The sequence below is a fragment of the Cherax quadricarinatus genome, chromosome 12 (genome assembly GCF_038502225.1).
Source record: "Cherax quadricarinatus isolate ZL_2023a chromosome 12, ASM3850222v1, whole genome shotgun sequence".
NCBI lineage: Eukaryota > Metazoa > Arthropoda > Malacostraca > Decapoda > Parastacidae > Cherax > Cherax quadricarinatus.
In genome coordinates this window covers 44,569,588-44,588,486 of record NC_091303.1, presented here as the reverse complement: position 1 = coordinate 44,588,486, position 18,899 = coordinate 44,569,588, and the positions used below count along the sequence as shown (strand labels likewise).

At 39.5% G+C, this 18,899-nt stretch overlaps 1 protein-coding gene across 4 annotated transcripts in view; it reads right to left on the bottom strand.

Moving 5' to 3' along the window:
* LOC128686671 (unconventional myosin-IXb) overlaps positions 1 to 18,899 on the bottom strand; it is an 857,686-nt gene that overhangs the window by 211,051 nt on the left and 627,736 nt on the right. For all 4 annotated transcript variants that reach the window (XR_011391908.1, XM_070084324.1, XM_070084325.1 and 1 more), the window contains one exon: positions 2,459 to 2,732. Coding sequence is in view for 3 of the 4 variants with exons in the window: in XM_070084324.1 (XP_069940425.1) it covers positions 2,459 to 2,732 (274 nt within the window). In the remaining variant the exon portion in view is untranslated. The remainder of the gene's footprint in view (positions 1 to 2,458; positions 2,733 to 18,899) is intronic.

The window sequence follows — 18,899 nt, the reverse complement described above, 5'->3', positions numbered from 1 at the left end:
AAAGACTGAAAAAAGTGAGATTTTCTCGAAAAAAAAAAAAATTCCCAAGTAATCAGCTATGCATGCGTTTCCTGGAATATCTCGGAAGTAAGTCATTGACCTAGTTCATGTTGTATTATGATTAATAATAAATAGATTGAAAGAAATTTCCTAGCAAACATAAAACTGAATGTGTTAATTTTGGGTGGTAACACTTTTGAAGTGACAGTAAGGCGTGATTCCTCGATTAGCGACAAAATTGTTTACCAAGGGGTTCTTAGGCCCCTATCTCCATCGTTAAGTGAGGAGAGGCTGTATTTAGCTAGTAAGACTCATTTAACATGAAATGCATCAGAACCAGGGAAATCAGTTCCTTGACTCATACACGTAGTGTTGGCTGGTATCCATGCTTTTCAGACATAATGTCAGCATTATTACGCCAATATATGGAGACGTGGATAATGCCGCAGGGTCTGTCTTGTCTGTATGTTTCTAGTATGCAAGATCAATCTGAGTGAGCAAGCACCACGGCAGAACTACCTACGATCACACAATGTCATTTGTGAACGACTGTGTAATCGCCATGTTGCTTATTCTTACTTGAACAATCATTATGGAGAGCTGACGCAAAGATACAGTGTTGAAATTCTAAGTGAGATATCACTAGCATTCTTCCCATCAAGAACATTAACCTTCTCAGGGTCTGAATCACTGATATGAAACCTGTTCTCAGGGTCAGAGACAAAAAAAAAAAAGAAAAAATTACTTATGAAATGATAGAGAATCTTTTTCTGAAGGTAATGAAACCAAAAGTACGAAATTTGATGGAAAACTTATGGAATTACACTCTCATTAAGTTAGTATTGACAATTTTGTCCACTTTGAGCCCCGAAGTGCCTAGGCATGATAGTGGCCATCTTTGTAATTAAAATCTTACAGCATGTAAACCACACATTGTAAGCTTTACAAAGAAATAAATATTTGAATTTGAATTTATTTTTGGCTAATTCCATTGTCCCAGTCTACCAAACTCATTCACTTGGTGCATTCCTAAATGCATATTAGACTGTCCAGATGGACACGTATTGGACGAGTGATGTCATTCATGTACCTGGAAATATTGGCAAAACTTGAACATTTCTGCTACTTTGAGCTCAAATTCAAGGTACTTTGTCCTGAAAACAATCAAAATCATCTCTATTCTTATATGTAATATATCTTCCGTTCTATCAAGTGAGACCAAGAAACAAGAATACAATCATAAAATACATCTGAAAATACACTGCAAAGTTGCTATTTTTAAACCAAAAATCACAGTCACAGTTTTTTCTCATTATGCATTGTATACTGCAGGACATTTTTATATGCAGCACATTTCACATAGACCCATTACAGCTTATCTGAGAAAGCTGAGCTCATGTAGAATAACGGGACTGACCCGCGTTTCAAAGCCATAGTACAACAAGACCCACCCTGAAAGGGTTAAATGTGGACATATTATCGTCGATGAGTGACTCTCACAAAAAAGTGATGGCAATTCGAGTGACACTGAAATAACTCGAAAGATACATGGCATGTTGAACATATTTAGTGAACGAACACTAGTGTGTACAACAAACTATCCCCGTGTTAATAAACAATCATTCACTGTGACTAGTGACAAGGGTAGAGTAGAATCATATTAGCTGCAATCAAGTCATCAATACTGGTGTCAAGACACAAAGTGTTAAATGGGTATGATACAAACACCCAGGTAAGTCCTATCAAAGGTCATATTTTGCTGTAGTTTACTGTAGTAAATAAGTACTGATAAGGGATTGACAAGGTTAACTATAGTGATGCTGTGACACGAGGGCAATTACCCAAACACAAGCAAGACTTGCCCACAACTTTCCAGGTGACATACCTGAAATATTGGAGAACATAGGTCATCAGGGAAAGTGTTAACCCTGTTCATAATTGCTCTATTACAGCCCTTTGGGACATAGATAGCTGACATACTGAAGGAGAACCCTGGCTGCAACTGCTGGTGTTCTTGAACTGTCACTTGAAGATAAGTGCAACATACCTTATATAGTAAAATCCCACAATTTTAAACCAAATCACAAGGTCAGAGTTTTGCTTTTCCCATTATGCACTGCGTAGTGCAGGATTTTTTTTTATGCTGTGCAATCACCATATAAACCCATTCTCTCTTATCAGGGCCAAAATTTACCAGGCTCAGCTAATCTGGGAGGGCTAAGTTTTAGATGTTGATCTATGTGAGGGGACCCGGGCATCAACAACATATATCTATGTGGTGGACAGTGAAAGGGTCAAATGTGTATACAATATCCATGATAAATATTCTGGACAATATTAACTACACTGATGACAAAAACAAGATAAACAAATAAGAACGAAAAATCTAGCAACATTTTAATATTGGAAATGTGTAGACCATCATGGAAAAAAGAAAATTCTAACATGAATTTCTCACCTTGTATATCCTTGAACATCAGGAAGACTGGATGAAGGCTTGAGAGGTTCTTTGGCTCTTGATGGTCCATCGGTACCACTGAGTTCCCATGCTGATGCTACCTCTTGACTACTACAACTTCCCACATACCGTTCAGTCAATGCTACAGGATTTATTTCAGGAACTAACTCTGATGAGAAGTTAGGATGGTAATCTCCTGGAGTTGTGGGAGTTTGAGGTTGTGACTCGTATGACATAGCATCCTCGCTCTCACTTAAACTGCCCTCTCGTTTTCCTGCAAAGAAAAAACCCTATATTTAGTAAACTCTTTCATAATGAATATGATATGTTTCCAAAATTAGGCACTTTATGGAAAACAAGGTTATGTGAGATGAAGAACATATTTGAAAAATAGGGCTCTGCTTCAGATACTTCCAAATCAGCTAGTAAGTTATTTTTACTATTCTATGAGGAAACAATTACTAGAGTATAACTAAACTCAGTAAATATTATGCAGAAAATTCGGAGTGTGGAAATTAGGAGAAGGTGTGGAGTTAATAAAAGCATTAGTCAGAGGGCAGGAGAGGGGTTGTTGAGGTGGTTTGGTCATTTAGAGAGAATGGATCAAAGTAGAATGACATGGAAAGCATATAAATCTAGAAGGGAAGGAAGGCGAGGAAGGGGTCGTCCTCGAAAGGGTTGGAAAGAGGGGGTAAAGGAGGTTTTGTGGGCGAGGGGCTTGGACTTCCAGCAAGCGTGCATGAGCGTGTTAGATAGGAGTGAATGGAGACGAATGATACTTGGGACCTGACGATCTGTTGGAGTGTGAGCAGGGTAATATTTAGTGAAGGGATTCAGAGAAACCGGTTATTTTCATATAGTCGGACTTGAGTCCTGGAAATGGGAAGTTCAATGCCTGCACTTTAAAGGAGGGGTTTGGGATATTGGCAGTTTGGAGGGATATGTTGTGTATCTTTATATGTATATGCTTCTAAACTGTTGTATTCTGAGCACCTCTGCAAAAGCAGTGATAATGTGTGAGTGTGGTGAAAGTGTTGAATGATGATGAAAGTATTTTCTTTTTGGGGATTTTCTTTCTTTTTTGGGTCACCCTGCCTCGGTGGGAGATGACCAACTTGTTGGAGGAAAAAAAAAAAAAAAAAAAAAAAAAAAAAAAAAAAAAAAAAAAATATATATATATATATATATATATATATATATATATATATATTTTTTTTTTTTTTTTTTTTTTTTTTTTTTTCAACGTACCAGCCGTATCCCACTGAGGTGGGGTGGCCCAAAAGAAAAAACTGAAGTTTCTCCTTTTAAATTTAGTAATATACAGGAGAAGGGGTTACTAGCCCCTTGCTCCCGGCATTTTAGTCGCCTCTTACGACACACATGGCTTATAGAGGAAGAATTCTGTTCCACTTCCCCATGGAGATAAGAGGAAATAAACAAGAACAAGAATTAGAAAGAAAATAGAAGAAAACCCAGAGGGGTGTGTATATATATGCTTGTACATGTATGTGTAGTGTGACCTAAGTGTAAGTAGAAGTAGCAAGACTTACCTGTAATCTTGCATATTTATGAGACAGACAAAAGACACCAGCAATCCTACCATCATGTAAAACAATTACAGGCTTTCGTTTTACACTCACTTGGCAGGACGGTAGTACCTCCCTGGGCGGTTGCTGTCTACCAACCTACTACCTATATATATATATATATATATATATACATATATATATAATATATATATACATATATATATATATATATATATATATATATATACACACACATATATATATATATATAATATATATATATATATATATATATATATATATATATATATAAGCAGTAGTAGGTTGGTAGACAGCAACCACCCAGGGAGGTACTACCGTCCTGCCAAGTGAGTGTAAAACGAAAGCCTTTATTTGTTTTACATGATGGTAGGATTGCTGGTGTCTTTTGTCTGTCTCATAAATATGCAAGATTACAGGTACGTCTTGCTACTTCTACTTACACTTAGGTCACACTACACATACATGTACATGTTTATTTATACACACTCATCTGAGTTTTCTTTGATTTTATCTTAATAGTTCTTGGTCTTATTACTTTTCCTTTTATATCCATGGGGAAGTGGAATAAGAATCTTTCCTCCGTAAGCCATGCGTGTTGTAAAAGTCAACTAAAATGCCGGGAACAATGGGCTAGTAACCCCTTTTCCTGTAAAGATTACTAAAAGGAATAAGAAGAAGAAAATTGTCAAAGTGGGAAGTCTGAATGTGCGTGTATGTTGTGCAAATGATAAGAAAGAGATGATTGTCGATGTTATGAATGAGAAGAAACTGGATGGCCTGGCTTTAAGTGAAACAAAGCTGAAGGGGGTGGGAGAGTTTCAATGGAGAGGAATAAATGGGATTAGGTCAGGGGTTTCAAATAGAGTTAGAGCTAAAGAAGGAGTAGCAATAATGTTGAAGGATAAGCTATGGTAGGAAAAGAGGGACTACAAATGCATAAATTCAAGGATTATATGGAGTAAAATAAAGATTGGATGTGAAAAGCGGGTTATAGTAAGCGTATATGCACCTGGAGAAGAGAGAAGTGTAGAGGAGAGAGAGAGATTCTGGGAAATGTTGAGTGAATGCGTGGGGAGTTTTGAATCAAGTGTGAGAGTAATGGTGGTTGGGGATTTTAATGCTAAAGTGGGTAAAAATGTTATGGAGGGAGTAGTAGGTAAATTTGGGGTGCCAGGGGTAAATATAAATGGGGAGCCTTTAATTGAGCTATGTGTAGAAAGAAATATGGTAATTAGTAATACATATTTAATGAAAAAGAGGATAAATAAATATACAAGGTATGATGTAGCATGTCATGAAAGTAGTTTGTTAGATTATGTATTGGTGGATAAATGGTTGATGGGTAGGCTCCAGGATGTACATGTTTATAGAGGGGCAATTGATATATCAGATCATTATTTAGTTGTAGCTACAGTTAGAGTAAGAGGTAGATGGGAAAAGAGGAAGGTGGCAACAACAAGTAAGAGGGAGGTGAAAGTGTATAAACTAAGGGAGGAGGAAGTTCGGGCGAGATATAAGCGACTATTGGCAGAAAGGTGGGCTAGTGCAAAGATGAGTAGTGGGGGGGTTGAAAAGGGTTGGAATAGTTTTAAAAATACAGTATTAGAATGTGGGGCAGAAGTTTGTGGTTATAGGATGGTGGGGGCAGGAGGAAAGAGGAGTGATTGGTGGAATGATGAAGTAAAGGGTGTGATAAAAGAGAAAAAGGTAGCTTACGAGAGGTTTTTACAAAGCAGAAGTGTTATAAGAAGAGCAGAGTATATGGAGAGTAAAAGAAAGGTGAAGAGAGTGGTGAGAGAGTGCAAAAGGAGAGCAGATGAAAGAGTGGGAGAGGCACTGTCAAGAAATTTTAATGAAAATAAGAAAAATTTTTGGAGTGAGTTAAACTAGGGAAAGTATGGATTTGTCCGTTAAAAACAGAGTAGGGGAGTTAGTAGATGGGGAGAGGGAGGTATTAGGTAGATGGCGAGAATATTTTGAGGAACTTTTAAATGTTGAGGAAGAAAGGGAGGCGGTAATTTCATGCACTGGCCAGGGAGGTATACCATCTTTTAGGAGTGAAGAAGAGCAGAATGTAAGTGTGGTGGAGGTACGTGAGGCATTACGTAGAAAGAAAGGGGGTAAAGCAGCTGGAACTGATGGGATCATGACAGAAATGTTAAAAGCATGGGGGGATATAGTGTTGGAGTGGTTGGTACTTTTGTTTAATAAATGTATGAAAGAGAGGAAGGTACCTAGGGATTGGCGGAGAGCATGTATAGTCCCTTTATATAAAGGGAAAGGGGACAAAAGAGATTGTAAAAATTATAGAGGAATAAGTTTACTGAGTATACCAGGAAAAGTATACGGTAGAGTTATAATTGAAAGAATTAGAGGTAAGACAGAATGTAGAATTGTGGATGAGCAAGGAGGCTTCAGAGTGGGTAGGGGATGTGTAGATCAAGTGTTTACATTGAAGCATATATGTGAACAGTATTTAGAGAAAGGTAGGGAAGTTTTTATTTCATTTATGGATTTATAAAAGGCATATGATAGAGTGGATAGAGGAGCAATGTGGCAGATGTTCCAAGTTTATGGAATAGGTGGTAACTTACTAAATGCTGTAAAGAGCTTTTATGAGGATAGTGAGGCTCAGGTTAGGGTGTGTAGAAGAGAGGGAGAATACTTCCCGGTAAAAGTAGGTCTTAGAGAGGGATGTGTAATGTCACCATGGTTGTTTATAATATTTATAGATGGGGTTGTAAAAGAAGTAAATGCTAGGGTTTTCGGGAGAGGGGTGGGATTAAATTATGGGGAATCAAATTCAAAATGGGAATTGACACAGTTACTTTTTGCTGATGATACTGTGCTTATGGAAGATTCTAAAGAAAAATTGCAAAGGTTAGTGGATGAGTTTGAGAATGTGTGTAAAGGTAGAAAGTTGAAAGTGAACATAGAAAAGAGTAAGGTGATGAGGGTATCAAATGATTTAGATAAAGAAAAATTGGATATCAAATTGGGGAGGAGGAGTATGGAAGAAGTGAATGTTTTCAGATACTTGGGAGTTGACGTGTCGGCGGATGGATTTATGAAGGATGAGGTTAATCATAGAATTGATGAGGGAAAAAAGGTGAGTGGTGCGTTGAGGTATATGTGGAGTCAAAAAACGTTATCTATGGAGGCAAAGAAGGGAATGTATGAAAGTATAGTAGTACCAACACTCTTATATGGATGTGAAGCTTGGGTGGTAAATGCAGCAGCGAGGAGACGGTTGGAGGCAGTGGAGATGTCCTATCTAAGGGCAATGTGTGGTGTAAATATTATGCAGAAAATTCGGAGTGTGGAAATTAGGAGAAGGTGTGGAGTTAATAAAAGCATTAGTCAGAGAGCAGAAGAGGGGTTGTTGAGGTGGTTTGGTCATTTAGAGAGAATGGATCAAAGTAGAATGACATGGAAAGCATAAAAATCTATCGGGGAAGGAAAGAGGGGTAGGGGTCGTCCTCGAAAGGGTTGGAAAGAGGGGGTAAAGGAGGTTTTGTGGGTGAGGGGCTTGGACTTCCAGCAAGCGTGCATGAGCGTGTTAGATAGGAGTGAATGGAGACGAATGATACTTGGGACCTGACGATCTGTTGGAGTGTGAGCAGGGTAATATTTAGTGAAGGGATTCAGGGAAACCGGTTATTTTCTTATAGTCGGACTTGAGTCCTGGAAATGGGAAGTACAATGCCTGCACTTTGAAGGAGGGGTTTGGGATATTGGCAGTTTGGAGGGATATGTTGTGTATCTTAATACGTATATGCTTCTAAACTGTTGTATTCTGAGCACCTCTGCAAAAGCAGTGATAATGTGTGAGTGTGGTGAAAGTGTTGAATGATGATGAAAGTATTTTCTTTTTGGGGATTTTCTTTCTTTTTTGGGTCACCCTGCCTCGGTGGGAGACGACCAACTTGTTGAATATATATATATATATATATATATATATATATATATATATATATATATATATATATATATATATATATATATATATATATATATATTTCAACAAGTCGGTCGTCTCCCACTGAGGCAGGGTGACCCAAAAAAAGAAAGAAAATCCCCAAAAAGAAAATGCTTTCATCATTATTCAACACTTTCACCACACTCACACATAATCACTGTTTTTGCAGAGGTGCTCAGAATACAACAGTTTAGAAGCATATACGTTTAAAAATACACAACATATCACTCCAAACTGCCAATATCACAAACCCCTCCTTTAAAGTGCAGGCATTGAACTTCTCATTTCCAGGACTCAAGTCCGACTATATGAAAATAAACGGTTTTCCTGAATCCCATCACTAAATATTACCCTGCTCACACTCCAACAGATTGTCAGGTCCTAAGTACCTTTCGTCTCCATTCACTCCTATCTAACATGCTCACGCACGCTTGCTGGAAGTCCAAGCCCATTGCCCACAAAGCCTCCTTTACCCCCTCTCTCCAACCCTTTCGAAGACGACCCCTACCCATCCTTCCTTCCCCTATAGATTTATATGCTTTCCATGTCATTCTACTTTGATCCATTCTCTCTAAATGACCAAACCAAATCAACAACCCCTCTTCTGCCCTCTGACTAATGCTTTTATTAACTCCACACCTTCTCCTAATTTCAAAACTCCGAATTTTCTGCATAATATTTACACCACACATTGCCCTTAGACAGGACATCTCCACTGCCTCCAACCGTCTCCACGCTGCTGCATTTACCACCCAAGCTTCACATCCATATAAGAGTGTTGGTACCACTATACTTTCATACATTCTATTCTTTCCCTCCATAGATCACGTTTTTTGACTCCACATATACCTCAATGCACCACTCACCTGTTTTCCCTAATCAATTCAATGATTAACCTCATCCTTCATAAATCCATCCGCCAACACGTCAACTCCCAAGTATCTGAAAACATTCACTTCTTCCATACTCCTCCTCCCCAATTTGATATCCAAGTTTTCTTTATCTAAATCATTTGATGCCCTCATCACCTTACTCTTTTCTATGTTCACTTTCAACTTTCTACCTTTACACACATTTCCCAAACTCATCCACTAACCTTTGCAATTTTTCTTTAGAATCTCCCATAAACACAGTATCATCAGCAAAAAGTAACTGTGTCAATTCCCATTTTGAATTTGATTCCCCATAATTTAATCCCACCCCTCTCACGAACACCCTAGCATTTACTTCTTTTACAACCCCATCTATAAATATATTAAACAATCATGGTGGCATTACACATCCCTGTCTAAGACCTACTTATATCAGGAAGTATTCTCCCTCTCTTCTACACACCCTAACCTGAGCCTCACTATCCTCATAAAAACTCTTACAGCATTTAGTAACTTACCACCTATTCCATATACTTGCAACATGTGCCACATTGCTCCTATATCCACTCTATCATATGCCTTTTCTAAATCCATAAATGCAATAAAAACTTCCCTACCTTTATCTAAATACTGTTCACATATATGTTTCAATGTAAACAAGATCTACACATCCCCTACCCACTCTGAAGCCTCCCTGCTCATCCGCAATCCTACATTCTGTCTTACCTCTAATTCTTTCAATTATATCCCTACCGTATACTTTTCCTGGTATACTCAGTAAACTTATTCCTCTATAATTTTTACAATCTCTTTTGTCCCCTTTCCCTTTATATAAAGGGATTATACATGCTCTCTGCCAATCCCTAGGTACCTTCCCCTCTTTCATACATTTATTAAACAAAAGTACCAACCACTCCAACACTATATCCCCCCCCTGCTTTTAACATTTCTGTCATGATCCCATCAGTTCCAGCTGCTTTACCCCCTTTCATTCTACGTAATGCTTCATGTACCTCCACCACACTTACATTCTGCTCTTCTTCACTCCTAAAAGATGGAACACCTCCCTGGCCAGTGCATGAAATTACCGCCTCCTTTTCTTCCTCAACATTTAAAAGTTCCTCAAAATATTCTCGCCATCTACATAATACCTCCCTCTCCCCATCTACTAACTCCCCTACTCTGTTTTTAACGGACAAATCCATACTTTCCCTAGGCTTCTTAACTTGTTTAACTCACTCCAAAATTTTTTCATATTTTCATTAAAATTTCTTGACCGTGCCTCTCCCACTTTATCATCTGCTATCCTTTTGCACTCTCTCACCACTCTCTTCACCTTTCTTTTACTCTCCATATACTCTGCTCTTCTTATAACACCTCTGCTTTGTAAAAACCTCTCATAAGCTAACTTTTTCTCTTTTATCACGCCCTATACTTCATCATTCCACCAATCACTCCTCTTCCCACCTGCCCCCACCCTCCTATAACCACAAGCTTCTGCCCCACATTCTAATACTGCATTTTTAAAACTATTCCAACCCTCTTCAACCCACCCACTACTCATCCTTGCACTAGCCCACCTTTCTGCCAATAGTCGCTTATATCTCACCCAAACCTCCTCCTCCCTTAGCTTATACACTTTCACCTCCCTCTTACTTCTTGTTGCCACCTTCCTCTTTTCCATCTACCTCTTACTCTAACTGTAGCTAAAACTAAATAACGAACCGATATATCAGTTGCCCCTCTATAAACCTGTACAACCTGGAGCCTACCCATCAACCTTTTATCCACCAATACATAATCTAAGAAACTACTTTCATTACGTGCTACATCATACCTTGTATATTTATTTATCCTCTTTTTCATAAAATATGTATTACTTATTACCAAATTTCTTTCTACACATAGCTCAATTAAATGCTCCCCATTTACATTTACCCCTGGCACCCCAAATTTACCTACTACTCCCTCCATAACATTTTTACCCACTTTAGCATTGAAATCCCCAACCACCATTACTCTCACACTTGATTCAAAACTCCCCAAGCATTCACTCAACATTTCCCAAAATCTCTCTCTCTCCTGTACATATATATATATACATACATATTTTTTTTTTTCAACAAGTCGGCCGTCTCCCACCGAGGCAGGGTGACCCAAAACAGAAAAAAAAAATCCCCAAAAAGAAAATGCTTTCATCATCATTCAACACTTTCACCACACTCACACATAATCACAGTTTTTGCAGAGGTGCTCAGAATACAACAGTTTAGAAGCATATACATATAAAGATACACAACATATCCCTCCAAACTGCCAATATCCCAAACCCCTCCTTTAAAGTGCAGGCATTGTGCTTCCCATTTCCAGGACTCAAGTCCGAGTATATGAAAATAACCGGTTTCCCTGAATCCCTTCACTAAATATTACCCTGCTCACACTCCAACAGATCGTCAGGTCCCAAGTACCATTCGTCTCCATTCACTCCTATCTAATACGCTCATGCACGCTTGCTGGAAGTCCAAGCCCCTTGCCCACAAAACCTCCTTTACCCCCTCTCTCCAACCCTTTCGAGGACGACCCCTACCTTGCCTTCCTTCCCCTAAAGATTTATATGCTTTCCATGTCATTCTACTTTCATCCATTCTCTCTAAATGACCAAACCACCTCAACAACCCCTCTTCTGCCCTCTGACTAATGCTTTTATTAACTCCACACCTTCTCCTAATTTCCGCACTCTGAATTTTCTGCATAATATTTACACCACACATTGCCCTTAGACAGGACATCTCCACTGCCTCCAACCGTCTCCTCGCTGCTGCATTTACCACCCAAGCTTCACACCCATATAAGAGTGTTGGTACTACTATATTTTCATACATTCCCTTCTTTGCCTCCATAGATAACATTTTTTGACTCCATATATACCTCAATGCACCACTCACCTTGTTTCCCTCATCAATTCTATAATTAACCTCATCCTTCATAAATCCATCCGCCGACACGTCAACTCCCAAGTATCTGAAAACATTCACTTCTTCCATACTTCTCCTAACCAATTTGATATCCAATTTTTCTTTATCTAAATCATTTGATACCCTCATCACCTTACTCTTTTCTATGTTCACTTTCAACTTTCTACCTTTACACACATTCCCAAACTCATCCACTAACCTTTGCAATTTTTCTTTAGAATCTCCCATAAGCACAGTATCATCAGCAAAAAGTAACTGTGTTAATTCCCATTTTGAATTTGATTCCCCATATTTTAATCCCACCCCTCTCCCGAACACCCTAGCATTTACTTCTTTTACAACCCCATCTACAGTTGACCCCCGCATAGTGACCTTAATCCGTGCAAGAGGGCTGGCTGTTATGCGAAATGTTCGCTATGCGAATGAATTTTCCCCATAAGAAATAATGGAAATCAAATTAATCCGTGCAAGACACCCAAAAGTATGAAAAAAAAAATTTTACCACATGAAATATACATTTTCCTACACACAAAGAGAAGGATACATGCACAATAATAGAGTAGTACATGCTCAATATATATTGTGCATGTACTACTCTACTAAATGAAGAATAAATGACACTTACCTTTATTGAAGATGCAGCAATGACTGATGAGACACTGTGTCCTGGGAGTGCCTTTTCCTCCTGAGTACTGTAGGTCCTGTTTGGTATTTTCTTCCAGAACAGGCCTTATCACACTGTGTATGCCACTACGATTCTTAAATCTCTCAAACCAACCTTTGCTGGCTCTAAATTCACCAATATGAGCACTAGTTCCAGGCATTTTCCCTGTTCACCTGGGTGTTAGTCAACTGGTGTGGGTTGCATCCTGGGAGACAAGATTAAGGACTCCAATGGAAATAAGTTAGACAGTCTTCGATGACACTGACTTTCTTGGGTTATCCTGGGTAGCTAACCCTCTGGGGTTAATTGTTTCTTGGTATTCTCAATAAGCCACACCAACAACGGTGGTACAGCAGCAGCAGCAGCTGACGGTGGTACAGCAGCAACAGACGATGCTACAGCAGGAACAGACGATGCTACAGCAGCAGCAGACGATGCTACAGCAGCAACTGACGATGTTACAGCAGCAGCAGACGATGCTACAGCAGCAGCAGCAGCAGACGATGCTACAGCAGCAGCAGACGATGCTACAGCAGCAGCAGACGATGCTACAGCAGCAGCAGACGGTACTACAGCAGCAGCTGACGGTGGTACAGCAGCAGCAGCTGACAGTGCAGCAGCAGCTGACGGTGGTACAGCAGCAGCAGCAGCTGTACCACCAATAGTAGCAATGGTTGATTGGGGTTTATTATACAACCTGGCCAGCTCGGAGACACGCACTCCACTTTCATACTTATCAATGATCTTTTTCTTCATCTCCATAGTAATTCTCACCCTTATTGCTGTAGGGTTGGCACTAGAAGCTTTCTTGGGGCCCATGGTCACTTATTTTCCAGAAAAAAATCACCAAAAACACTGTAATAATACAAAATGTTCCAATTGTATGCTTGGATGTTACCGCGGAGGCTGGCTGGTAAACAATGCCACCCGCGGAACATGTGAGCGTGGCTCAGGCCGCACATTGGACGCGTCTCGGACGAAGGCCGCTGAGCGGGTTTTTGTCCACTATGCGGGGCAAAATTTTAGCGAACAAAGCGTCCGCTATGCGGATTGTCCGCTATGCAAGGCGTCCGTTATGCGGGGGTCCACTGTATAAATATATTAAACAACCATGGTGACATTACACATCCCTGTCTAAGACCTACTTTTACCGGGAAGTAGTCTCCCTCTCTTCTACACACCCTAACCTGAGCCTCACTATCCTCATAAAAACTCTTTACAGCATTTAGTAACTTACCACCTATTCCATATACTTGCAACATCTGCCACATTGCTCCCCTATCCACTGTATCATATGCCTTTTCTAAATCCATAAATGCAATATAAACTTCCCTACCTTTACCTAAATACTGTTCACATATATGCTTCAATGTAAATACTTGATCTATACATCCCCTACCCACTCTGAAACCTCCTTGCTCATCCGCAATCCTACATTCTGTCTTACCTCTAATTCTTTCAATTATAACCCTACCGTACACTTTTCCTGGTATACTCAATAAACTTATTCCTCTATAATTTTTACAATCTCTTTTGTCCCCTTTCCCTTTATATAAAGGGACTATACATGCTCTCCGCCAATCCCTAGGTACCTTCCCCTCTTTCATACATTTATTAAACAAAAGTACCAACCACTCCAACACTATATCCCCCCCCCTGCTTTTAACATTTCTGTCATGATCCCATCAGTTCCAGCTGCTTTACCCGCTTTCATTCTACGTAATGCCTCACGTACCTCCCCCACACTTACATTCTGCTCTTCTTCACTCCTAAAAGATGGTATACCTCCCTGACCAGTGAATGAAATTACCGCCTCCTTTTCTTACTCAACATTTAAAAGTTCCTCAAAATATTCTCGCCATCTACCTAATACCTCTCTAGTAGTAGTAGTAGGTTGGTAGACAGCAACCACCAAGGGAGGTGCTACCGTCCTGCCAAATGAATGTAAAACAAAAGCCTGTAATTGTTTTACATGATAGTAGGATTGCTGGTGTCTTTTGTCTGTCTCATAAATATGCAAGATTACAGGTATGTCTTGCTACTTCTACTTACACTTTGGACACACTACACATACATGTACACATTTATTTATACACACTTATCTGAGTTTTCTTTGATTTTATCTTAATAGTTCTTGGTCTTATTACTTTTCCTTTTATATCCATGGGGAAGTGGAATAAGAATCTTTCCTCCGTAAGCCATGCGTGTTGTAAAAGTCAACTAAAATGCCAGGAACAGTGGGCTAGTAACCCCTTTTCCTGTAAAGATTACTAAAATGAATAAGAATATATATATATATATATATATATATATATATATATATATATATATATATATATATATATTTTTTCAACAAGTTGGTCGTCTCCCACCAAGGCAGGGTGACCCAAAAAAGAAAGAAAATCCCCAAAAAGAAAATATTTTCATCATCATTCAACACTTTCACCACACTCACACATTATCACTGCTTTTGCGGAGGTGCTCAGAATACAACAGTTTAGAAGCATATACGTATATAGATACACAACATATCCCTCCAAACTGCCAATATCCCAAACCCCTCCTTTAAAGTGCAGGCATAGTACTTCCCATTTCCAGGACTCAAGTCCGACTATAAGAAAATAACTGGTTTCCCTGAATCCCTTCGCTAAACATTACCCTGCTCACACTCCAACAGATCGTCAGGTCCCAAGTATCATTCGTCTCCATTCACTCCTATCTAACACGCTCATGTACGCTTGCTGGAAGTCCAAGCCCCTCGCCCACAAAACCTCCTTTTTATATATATATATATATATATATATATATATATATATATATATATATATATATATATATATATATATATATATATATATATATATATATATATATATATATATATATATATATATATATATATATTTTTTTTTTTTTTCAACAAGTCGGCCGTCTCCCACCGAGGCAGGGTGACCCAAAAAAAAAGAATGAAAATCCCCAAAAAGAAAATACTTTCATCATTCAACACTTTCACCACACTCACACATTATCACTGCTTTTGCAGAGGTGCTCAGAATACAACAGTTTAGAAGCATATACGTATAGAGATACACAACATATCCCTCCAAACTGCCAATATCCCAAACCCCTCCTTTAAAGTGCAGGCATTGTACTTCCCATTTCCAGGACTCAAGTCTGACTATATGAAAATAACCAGTTTCCCTGAATCCCTTCACTAAATACAGTGGACCCCCGCATAGCGAACGCTTTGCATAGCGAACAATCCGCATAGCGAACGCTTTGTTCGCTAAAATTTTGCCCCGCATAGTGGACAAAAACCCGCTCAGCGACCTTCGTCCGAGACGCGTCCAATGTGCGGCCTCAGCCAGCCTCACATGTGCCGCCCGTCCCATTGTTTACCAGCCAGCCTCCGCGGTAACATTCAAGCATACACTCGGAATATTTCGTATTATTACAGTGTTTTCGGTGCTGTTTCTGGAAAATAAGTGACCATGGGCCCCAAGAAAGCTTCTAGTGCCAACCCTGTGGTAAAAAGGGTGAGAATTAGTATGGAAATTAAGAAAGATTTTGAAGGGTTTGGGGCTAACCCTGAGAAGCCTATGCCAGTTGTGGAATCCATTGTGCCTACTTCAAAAATTAAGGAAATGTGTGCACAGTGGGTTGAACTGCAAACCTTTATGGATGAAAATCACCCTGACACAGCTGTTGCAAGCCGTGCTGGTGACTATTTCAATGACAATGTTGTGGCCCATTTTAGACAAATCGTAAAGGAACGGGAGGTACAGAGCTCTATGGACAGATTTGTTGTGCGACAGAGGTCCAGTGACTCTCAAGCTGGTCCTAGTGGCATTAAAAGAAGAAGGGAAGTAACCCCGGAAAAGGAGTTGCTACCTCAAGTCCTAATGGAAGGGGATTCCCCTTCTAAACACTAACACTCTCTCTCCCCTCCTCCCATCCCATCAATCATCACCAGATCTTCAATAAAAGTAAGTGTCATGTAATTGTGCATGCCTTTTTCAGTTTGTGTGTACTAAAATTAACATTTTTTTGTGGTAAAAAAATTTTTTTTTCATACTTTTGGGTGTCTTGCACGGATTAATTTTATTTCCATTATTTCTTATGGGGAAAATTAATTCGCATAGCGAACATTTCGCATAACGACCAGCCCTCTTGCACGGATTAAGTTCGCTATGCGGGGGTCCACTGTATTACCCTGCTCACACTCCAACAGATCGTCAGGTCCCAAGTACCATTCGTCTCCATTCACTCCTATCTAACACGCTCATGCACGCTTGCTGGAAGTCCAAGCCCCTCACCCACAAAACCTCCTTTAACCCCTCTTTCCAACCCTTTCGAGGACGACCCCTACCCCTCTTTCCTTCCCCTATAGATTTATATGCTTTCCATGTCATTCTACTTTGATCCATTCTCTCTAAATGACCAAACCACCTCAACAACCCCTCTTCTGCCCTCTGACTAATGCTTTTATTAACTCCACACCTTCTCCTAATTTCCACACTCCGAATTTTCTGCATAATATTTACACCACACATTGCCCTTAGACAGGACATCTCCACTGCCTCCAACCGTCTCCTCGCTGCTGCATTTACCACCCAAGCTTCACATCCATATAAGAGTGTTGGTACTACTATACTTTCATACATTCCCTTCTTTGCCTCCATAGATAACGTTTTTTGACTCCACATATACCTCAACGCACCACTCACCTTTTTTCCCTCATCAATTCTATGATTAACCTCATCCTTCATAAATCCATCCGCCAACACGTCAACTCCCAAGTATCTGAAAACATTCACTTCTTCCATACTCCTCCTCCCCAATTTGATATCCAATTTTTCTTTATCTAAATCATTTGATACCCTCATCACCTTACTCTTTTCTATGTTCACTTTCAACTTTCTACCTTTACACACATTCTCAAACTCATCCACTAACCTTTGCAATTTTTCTTTAGAATCTCCCATAAGCACAGTATCATCAGCAAAAAGTAACTGTGTCAATTCCCATTTTGAATTTGATTCCCCATAATTTAATCCCACCCCTCTCCCGAACACCCTAGCATTTACTTCTTTTACAACCCCATCTATAAATATATTAAACAACCATGGTGACATTACACATCCCTGTCTAAGACCTACTTTTACCGGGAAGTATTCTCCCTCTCTTCTACACACCCTAACCTGAGCCTCACTATCCTCATAAAAGCTCTTTACAGCATTTAGTAACTTACCACCTATTCCATATACTTGAAACATCTGCCACATTGCTCCTCTATCCACTCTATCATATGCCTTTTCTAAATCCATAAATGCAATAAAAACTTCCCTACCTTTATCTAAATACTGTTCACATATATGCTTCAATGTAAACACTTGATCTACACATCCCCTACCCACTCTGAAGCCTCCTTGCTCGTCCGCAATTCTACATTCTGTCTTACCTCTAATTCTTTCAATTATAACCCTACCGTACACTTTTCCTGGTATACTCAGTAAACTTATTCCTCTATAATTTTTACAATCTCTTTTGTCCCCTTTCCCTTTATATAAAGGGACTATACATGCTCTCCGCCAATCCCTAGGTACCTCCCCCTCTTTCATACATTTATTAAACAAAAGTACCAACCACTCCAACACTATATCCCCCCCTGCTTTTAACATTTCAGTCATGATCCCATCAGTTCCAGCTGCTTTACCCCCTTTCATTCTACGTAATGCCTCACGTACCTCCACCACACTTACATTCTGCTCTTCTTCACTCCTAAAAGATGGTATACCTCCCTGGCCAGTGCATGAAATTACCGCCTCCCTTTCTTCCTTAACATTTAAAAGTTCCTCAAAATATTCTCACCATCTACCTAATACCTCCCTCTCCCCATCTACTAACTCCCCTACTCTGTTCTTAACTGACAAATCCATACTTTCCCTAGGCTTTCTTAACTTGTTTAACTCACTCCAAAATTTTTTCTTATTTTCATTAAAATTTCTTGACAGTGCCTCTCCCACTCTTTCATCTGCTCTCCTTTTGCACTCTCTCACCACTCTCTTCACCTTTCTTTTACTCTCCATATACTCTGCTCTTCTTATAACACTTCTGCTTTGTAAAAACCTCTCGTAAGCTACCTTTTTCTCTTTTATCACACCGTTTACTTCATCATTCCACCAATCACTCCTCTTTCCTCCTGCCCCCACCCTCCTATAAGCACAAACTTCTGCCCCACATTCTAATACTGCATTTTTAAAACTATTCCAACCCTCTTCAACCCCCCCACTACTCATCTTTGCACTAGCCCACCTTTCTGCCAATAGTCGCTTATATCTCGCCCGAACTTCCTCCTCCCTTAGTTTATACACTTTCAC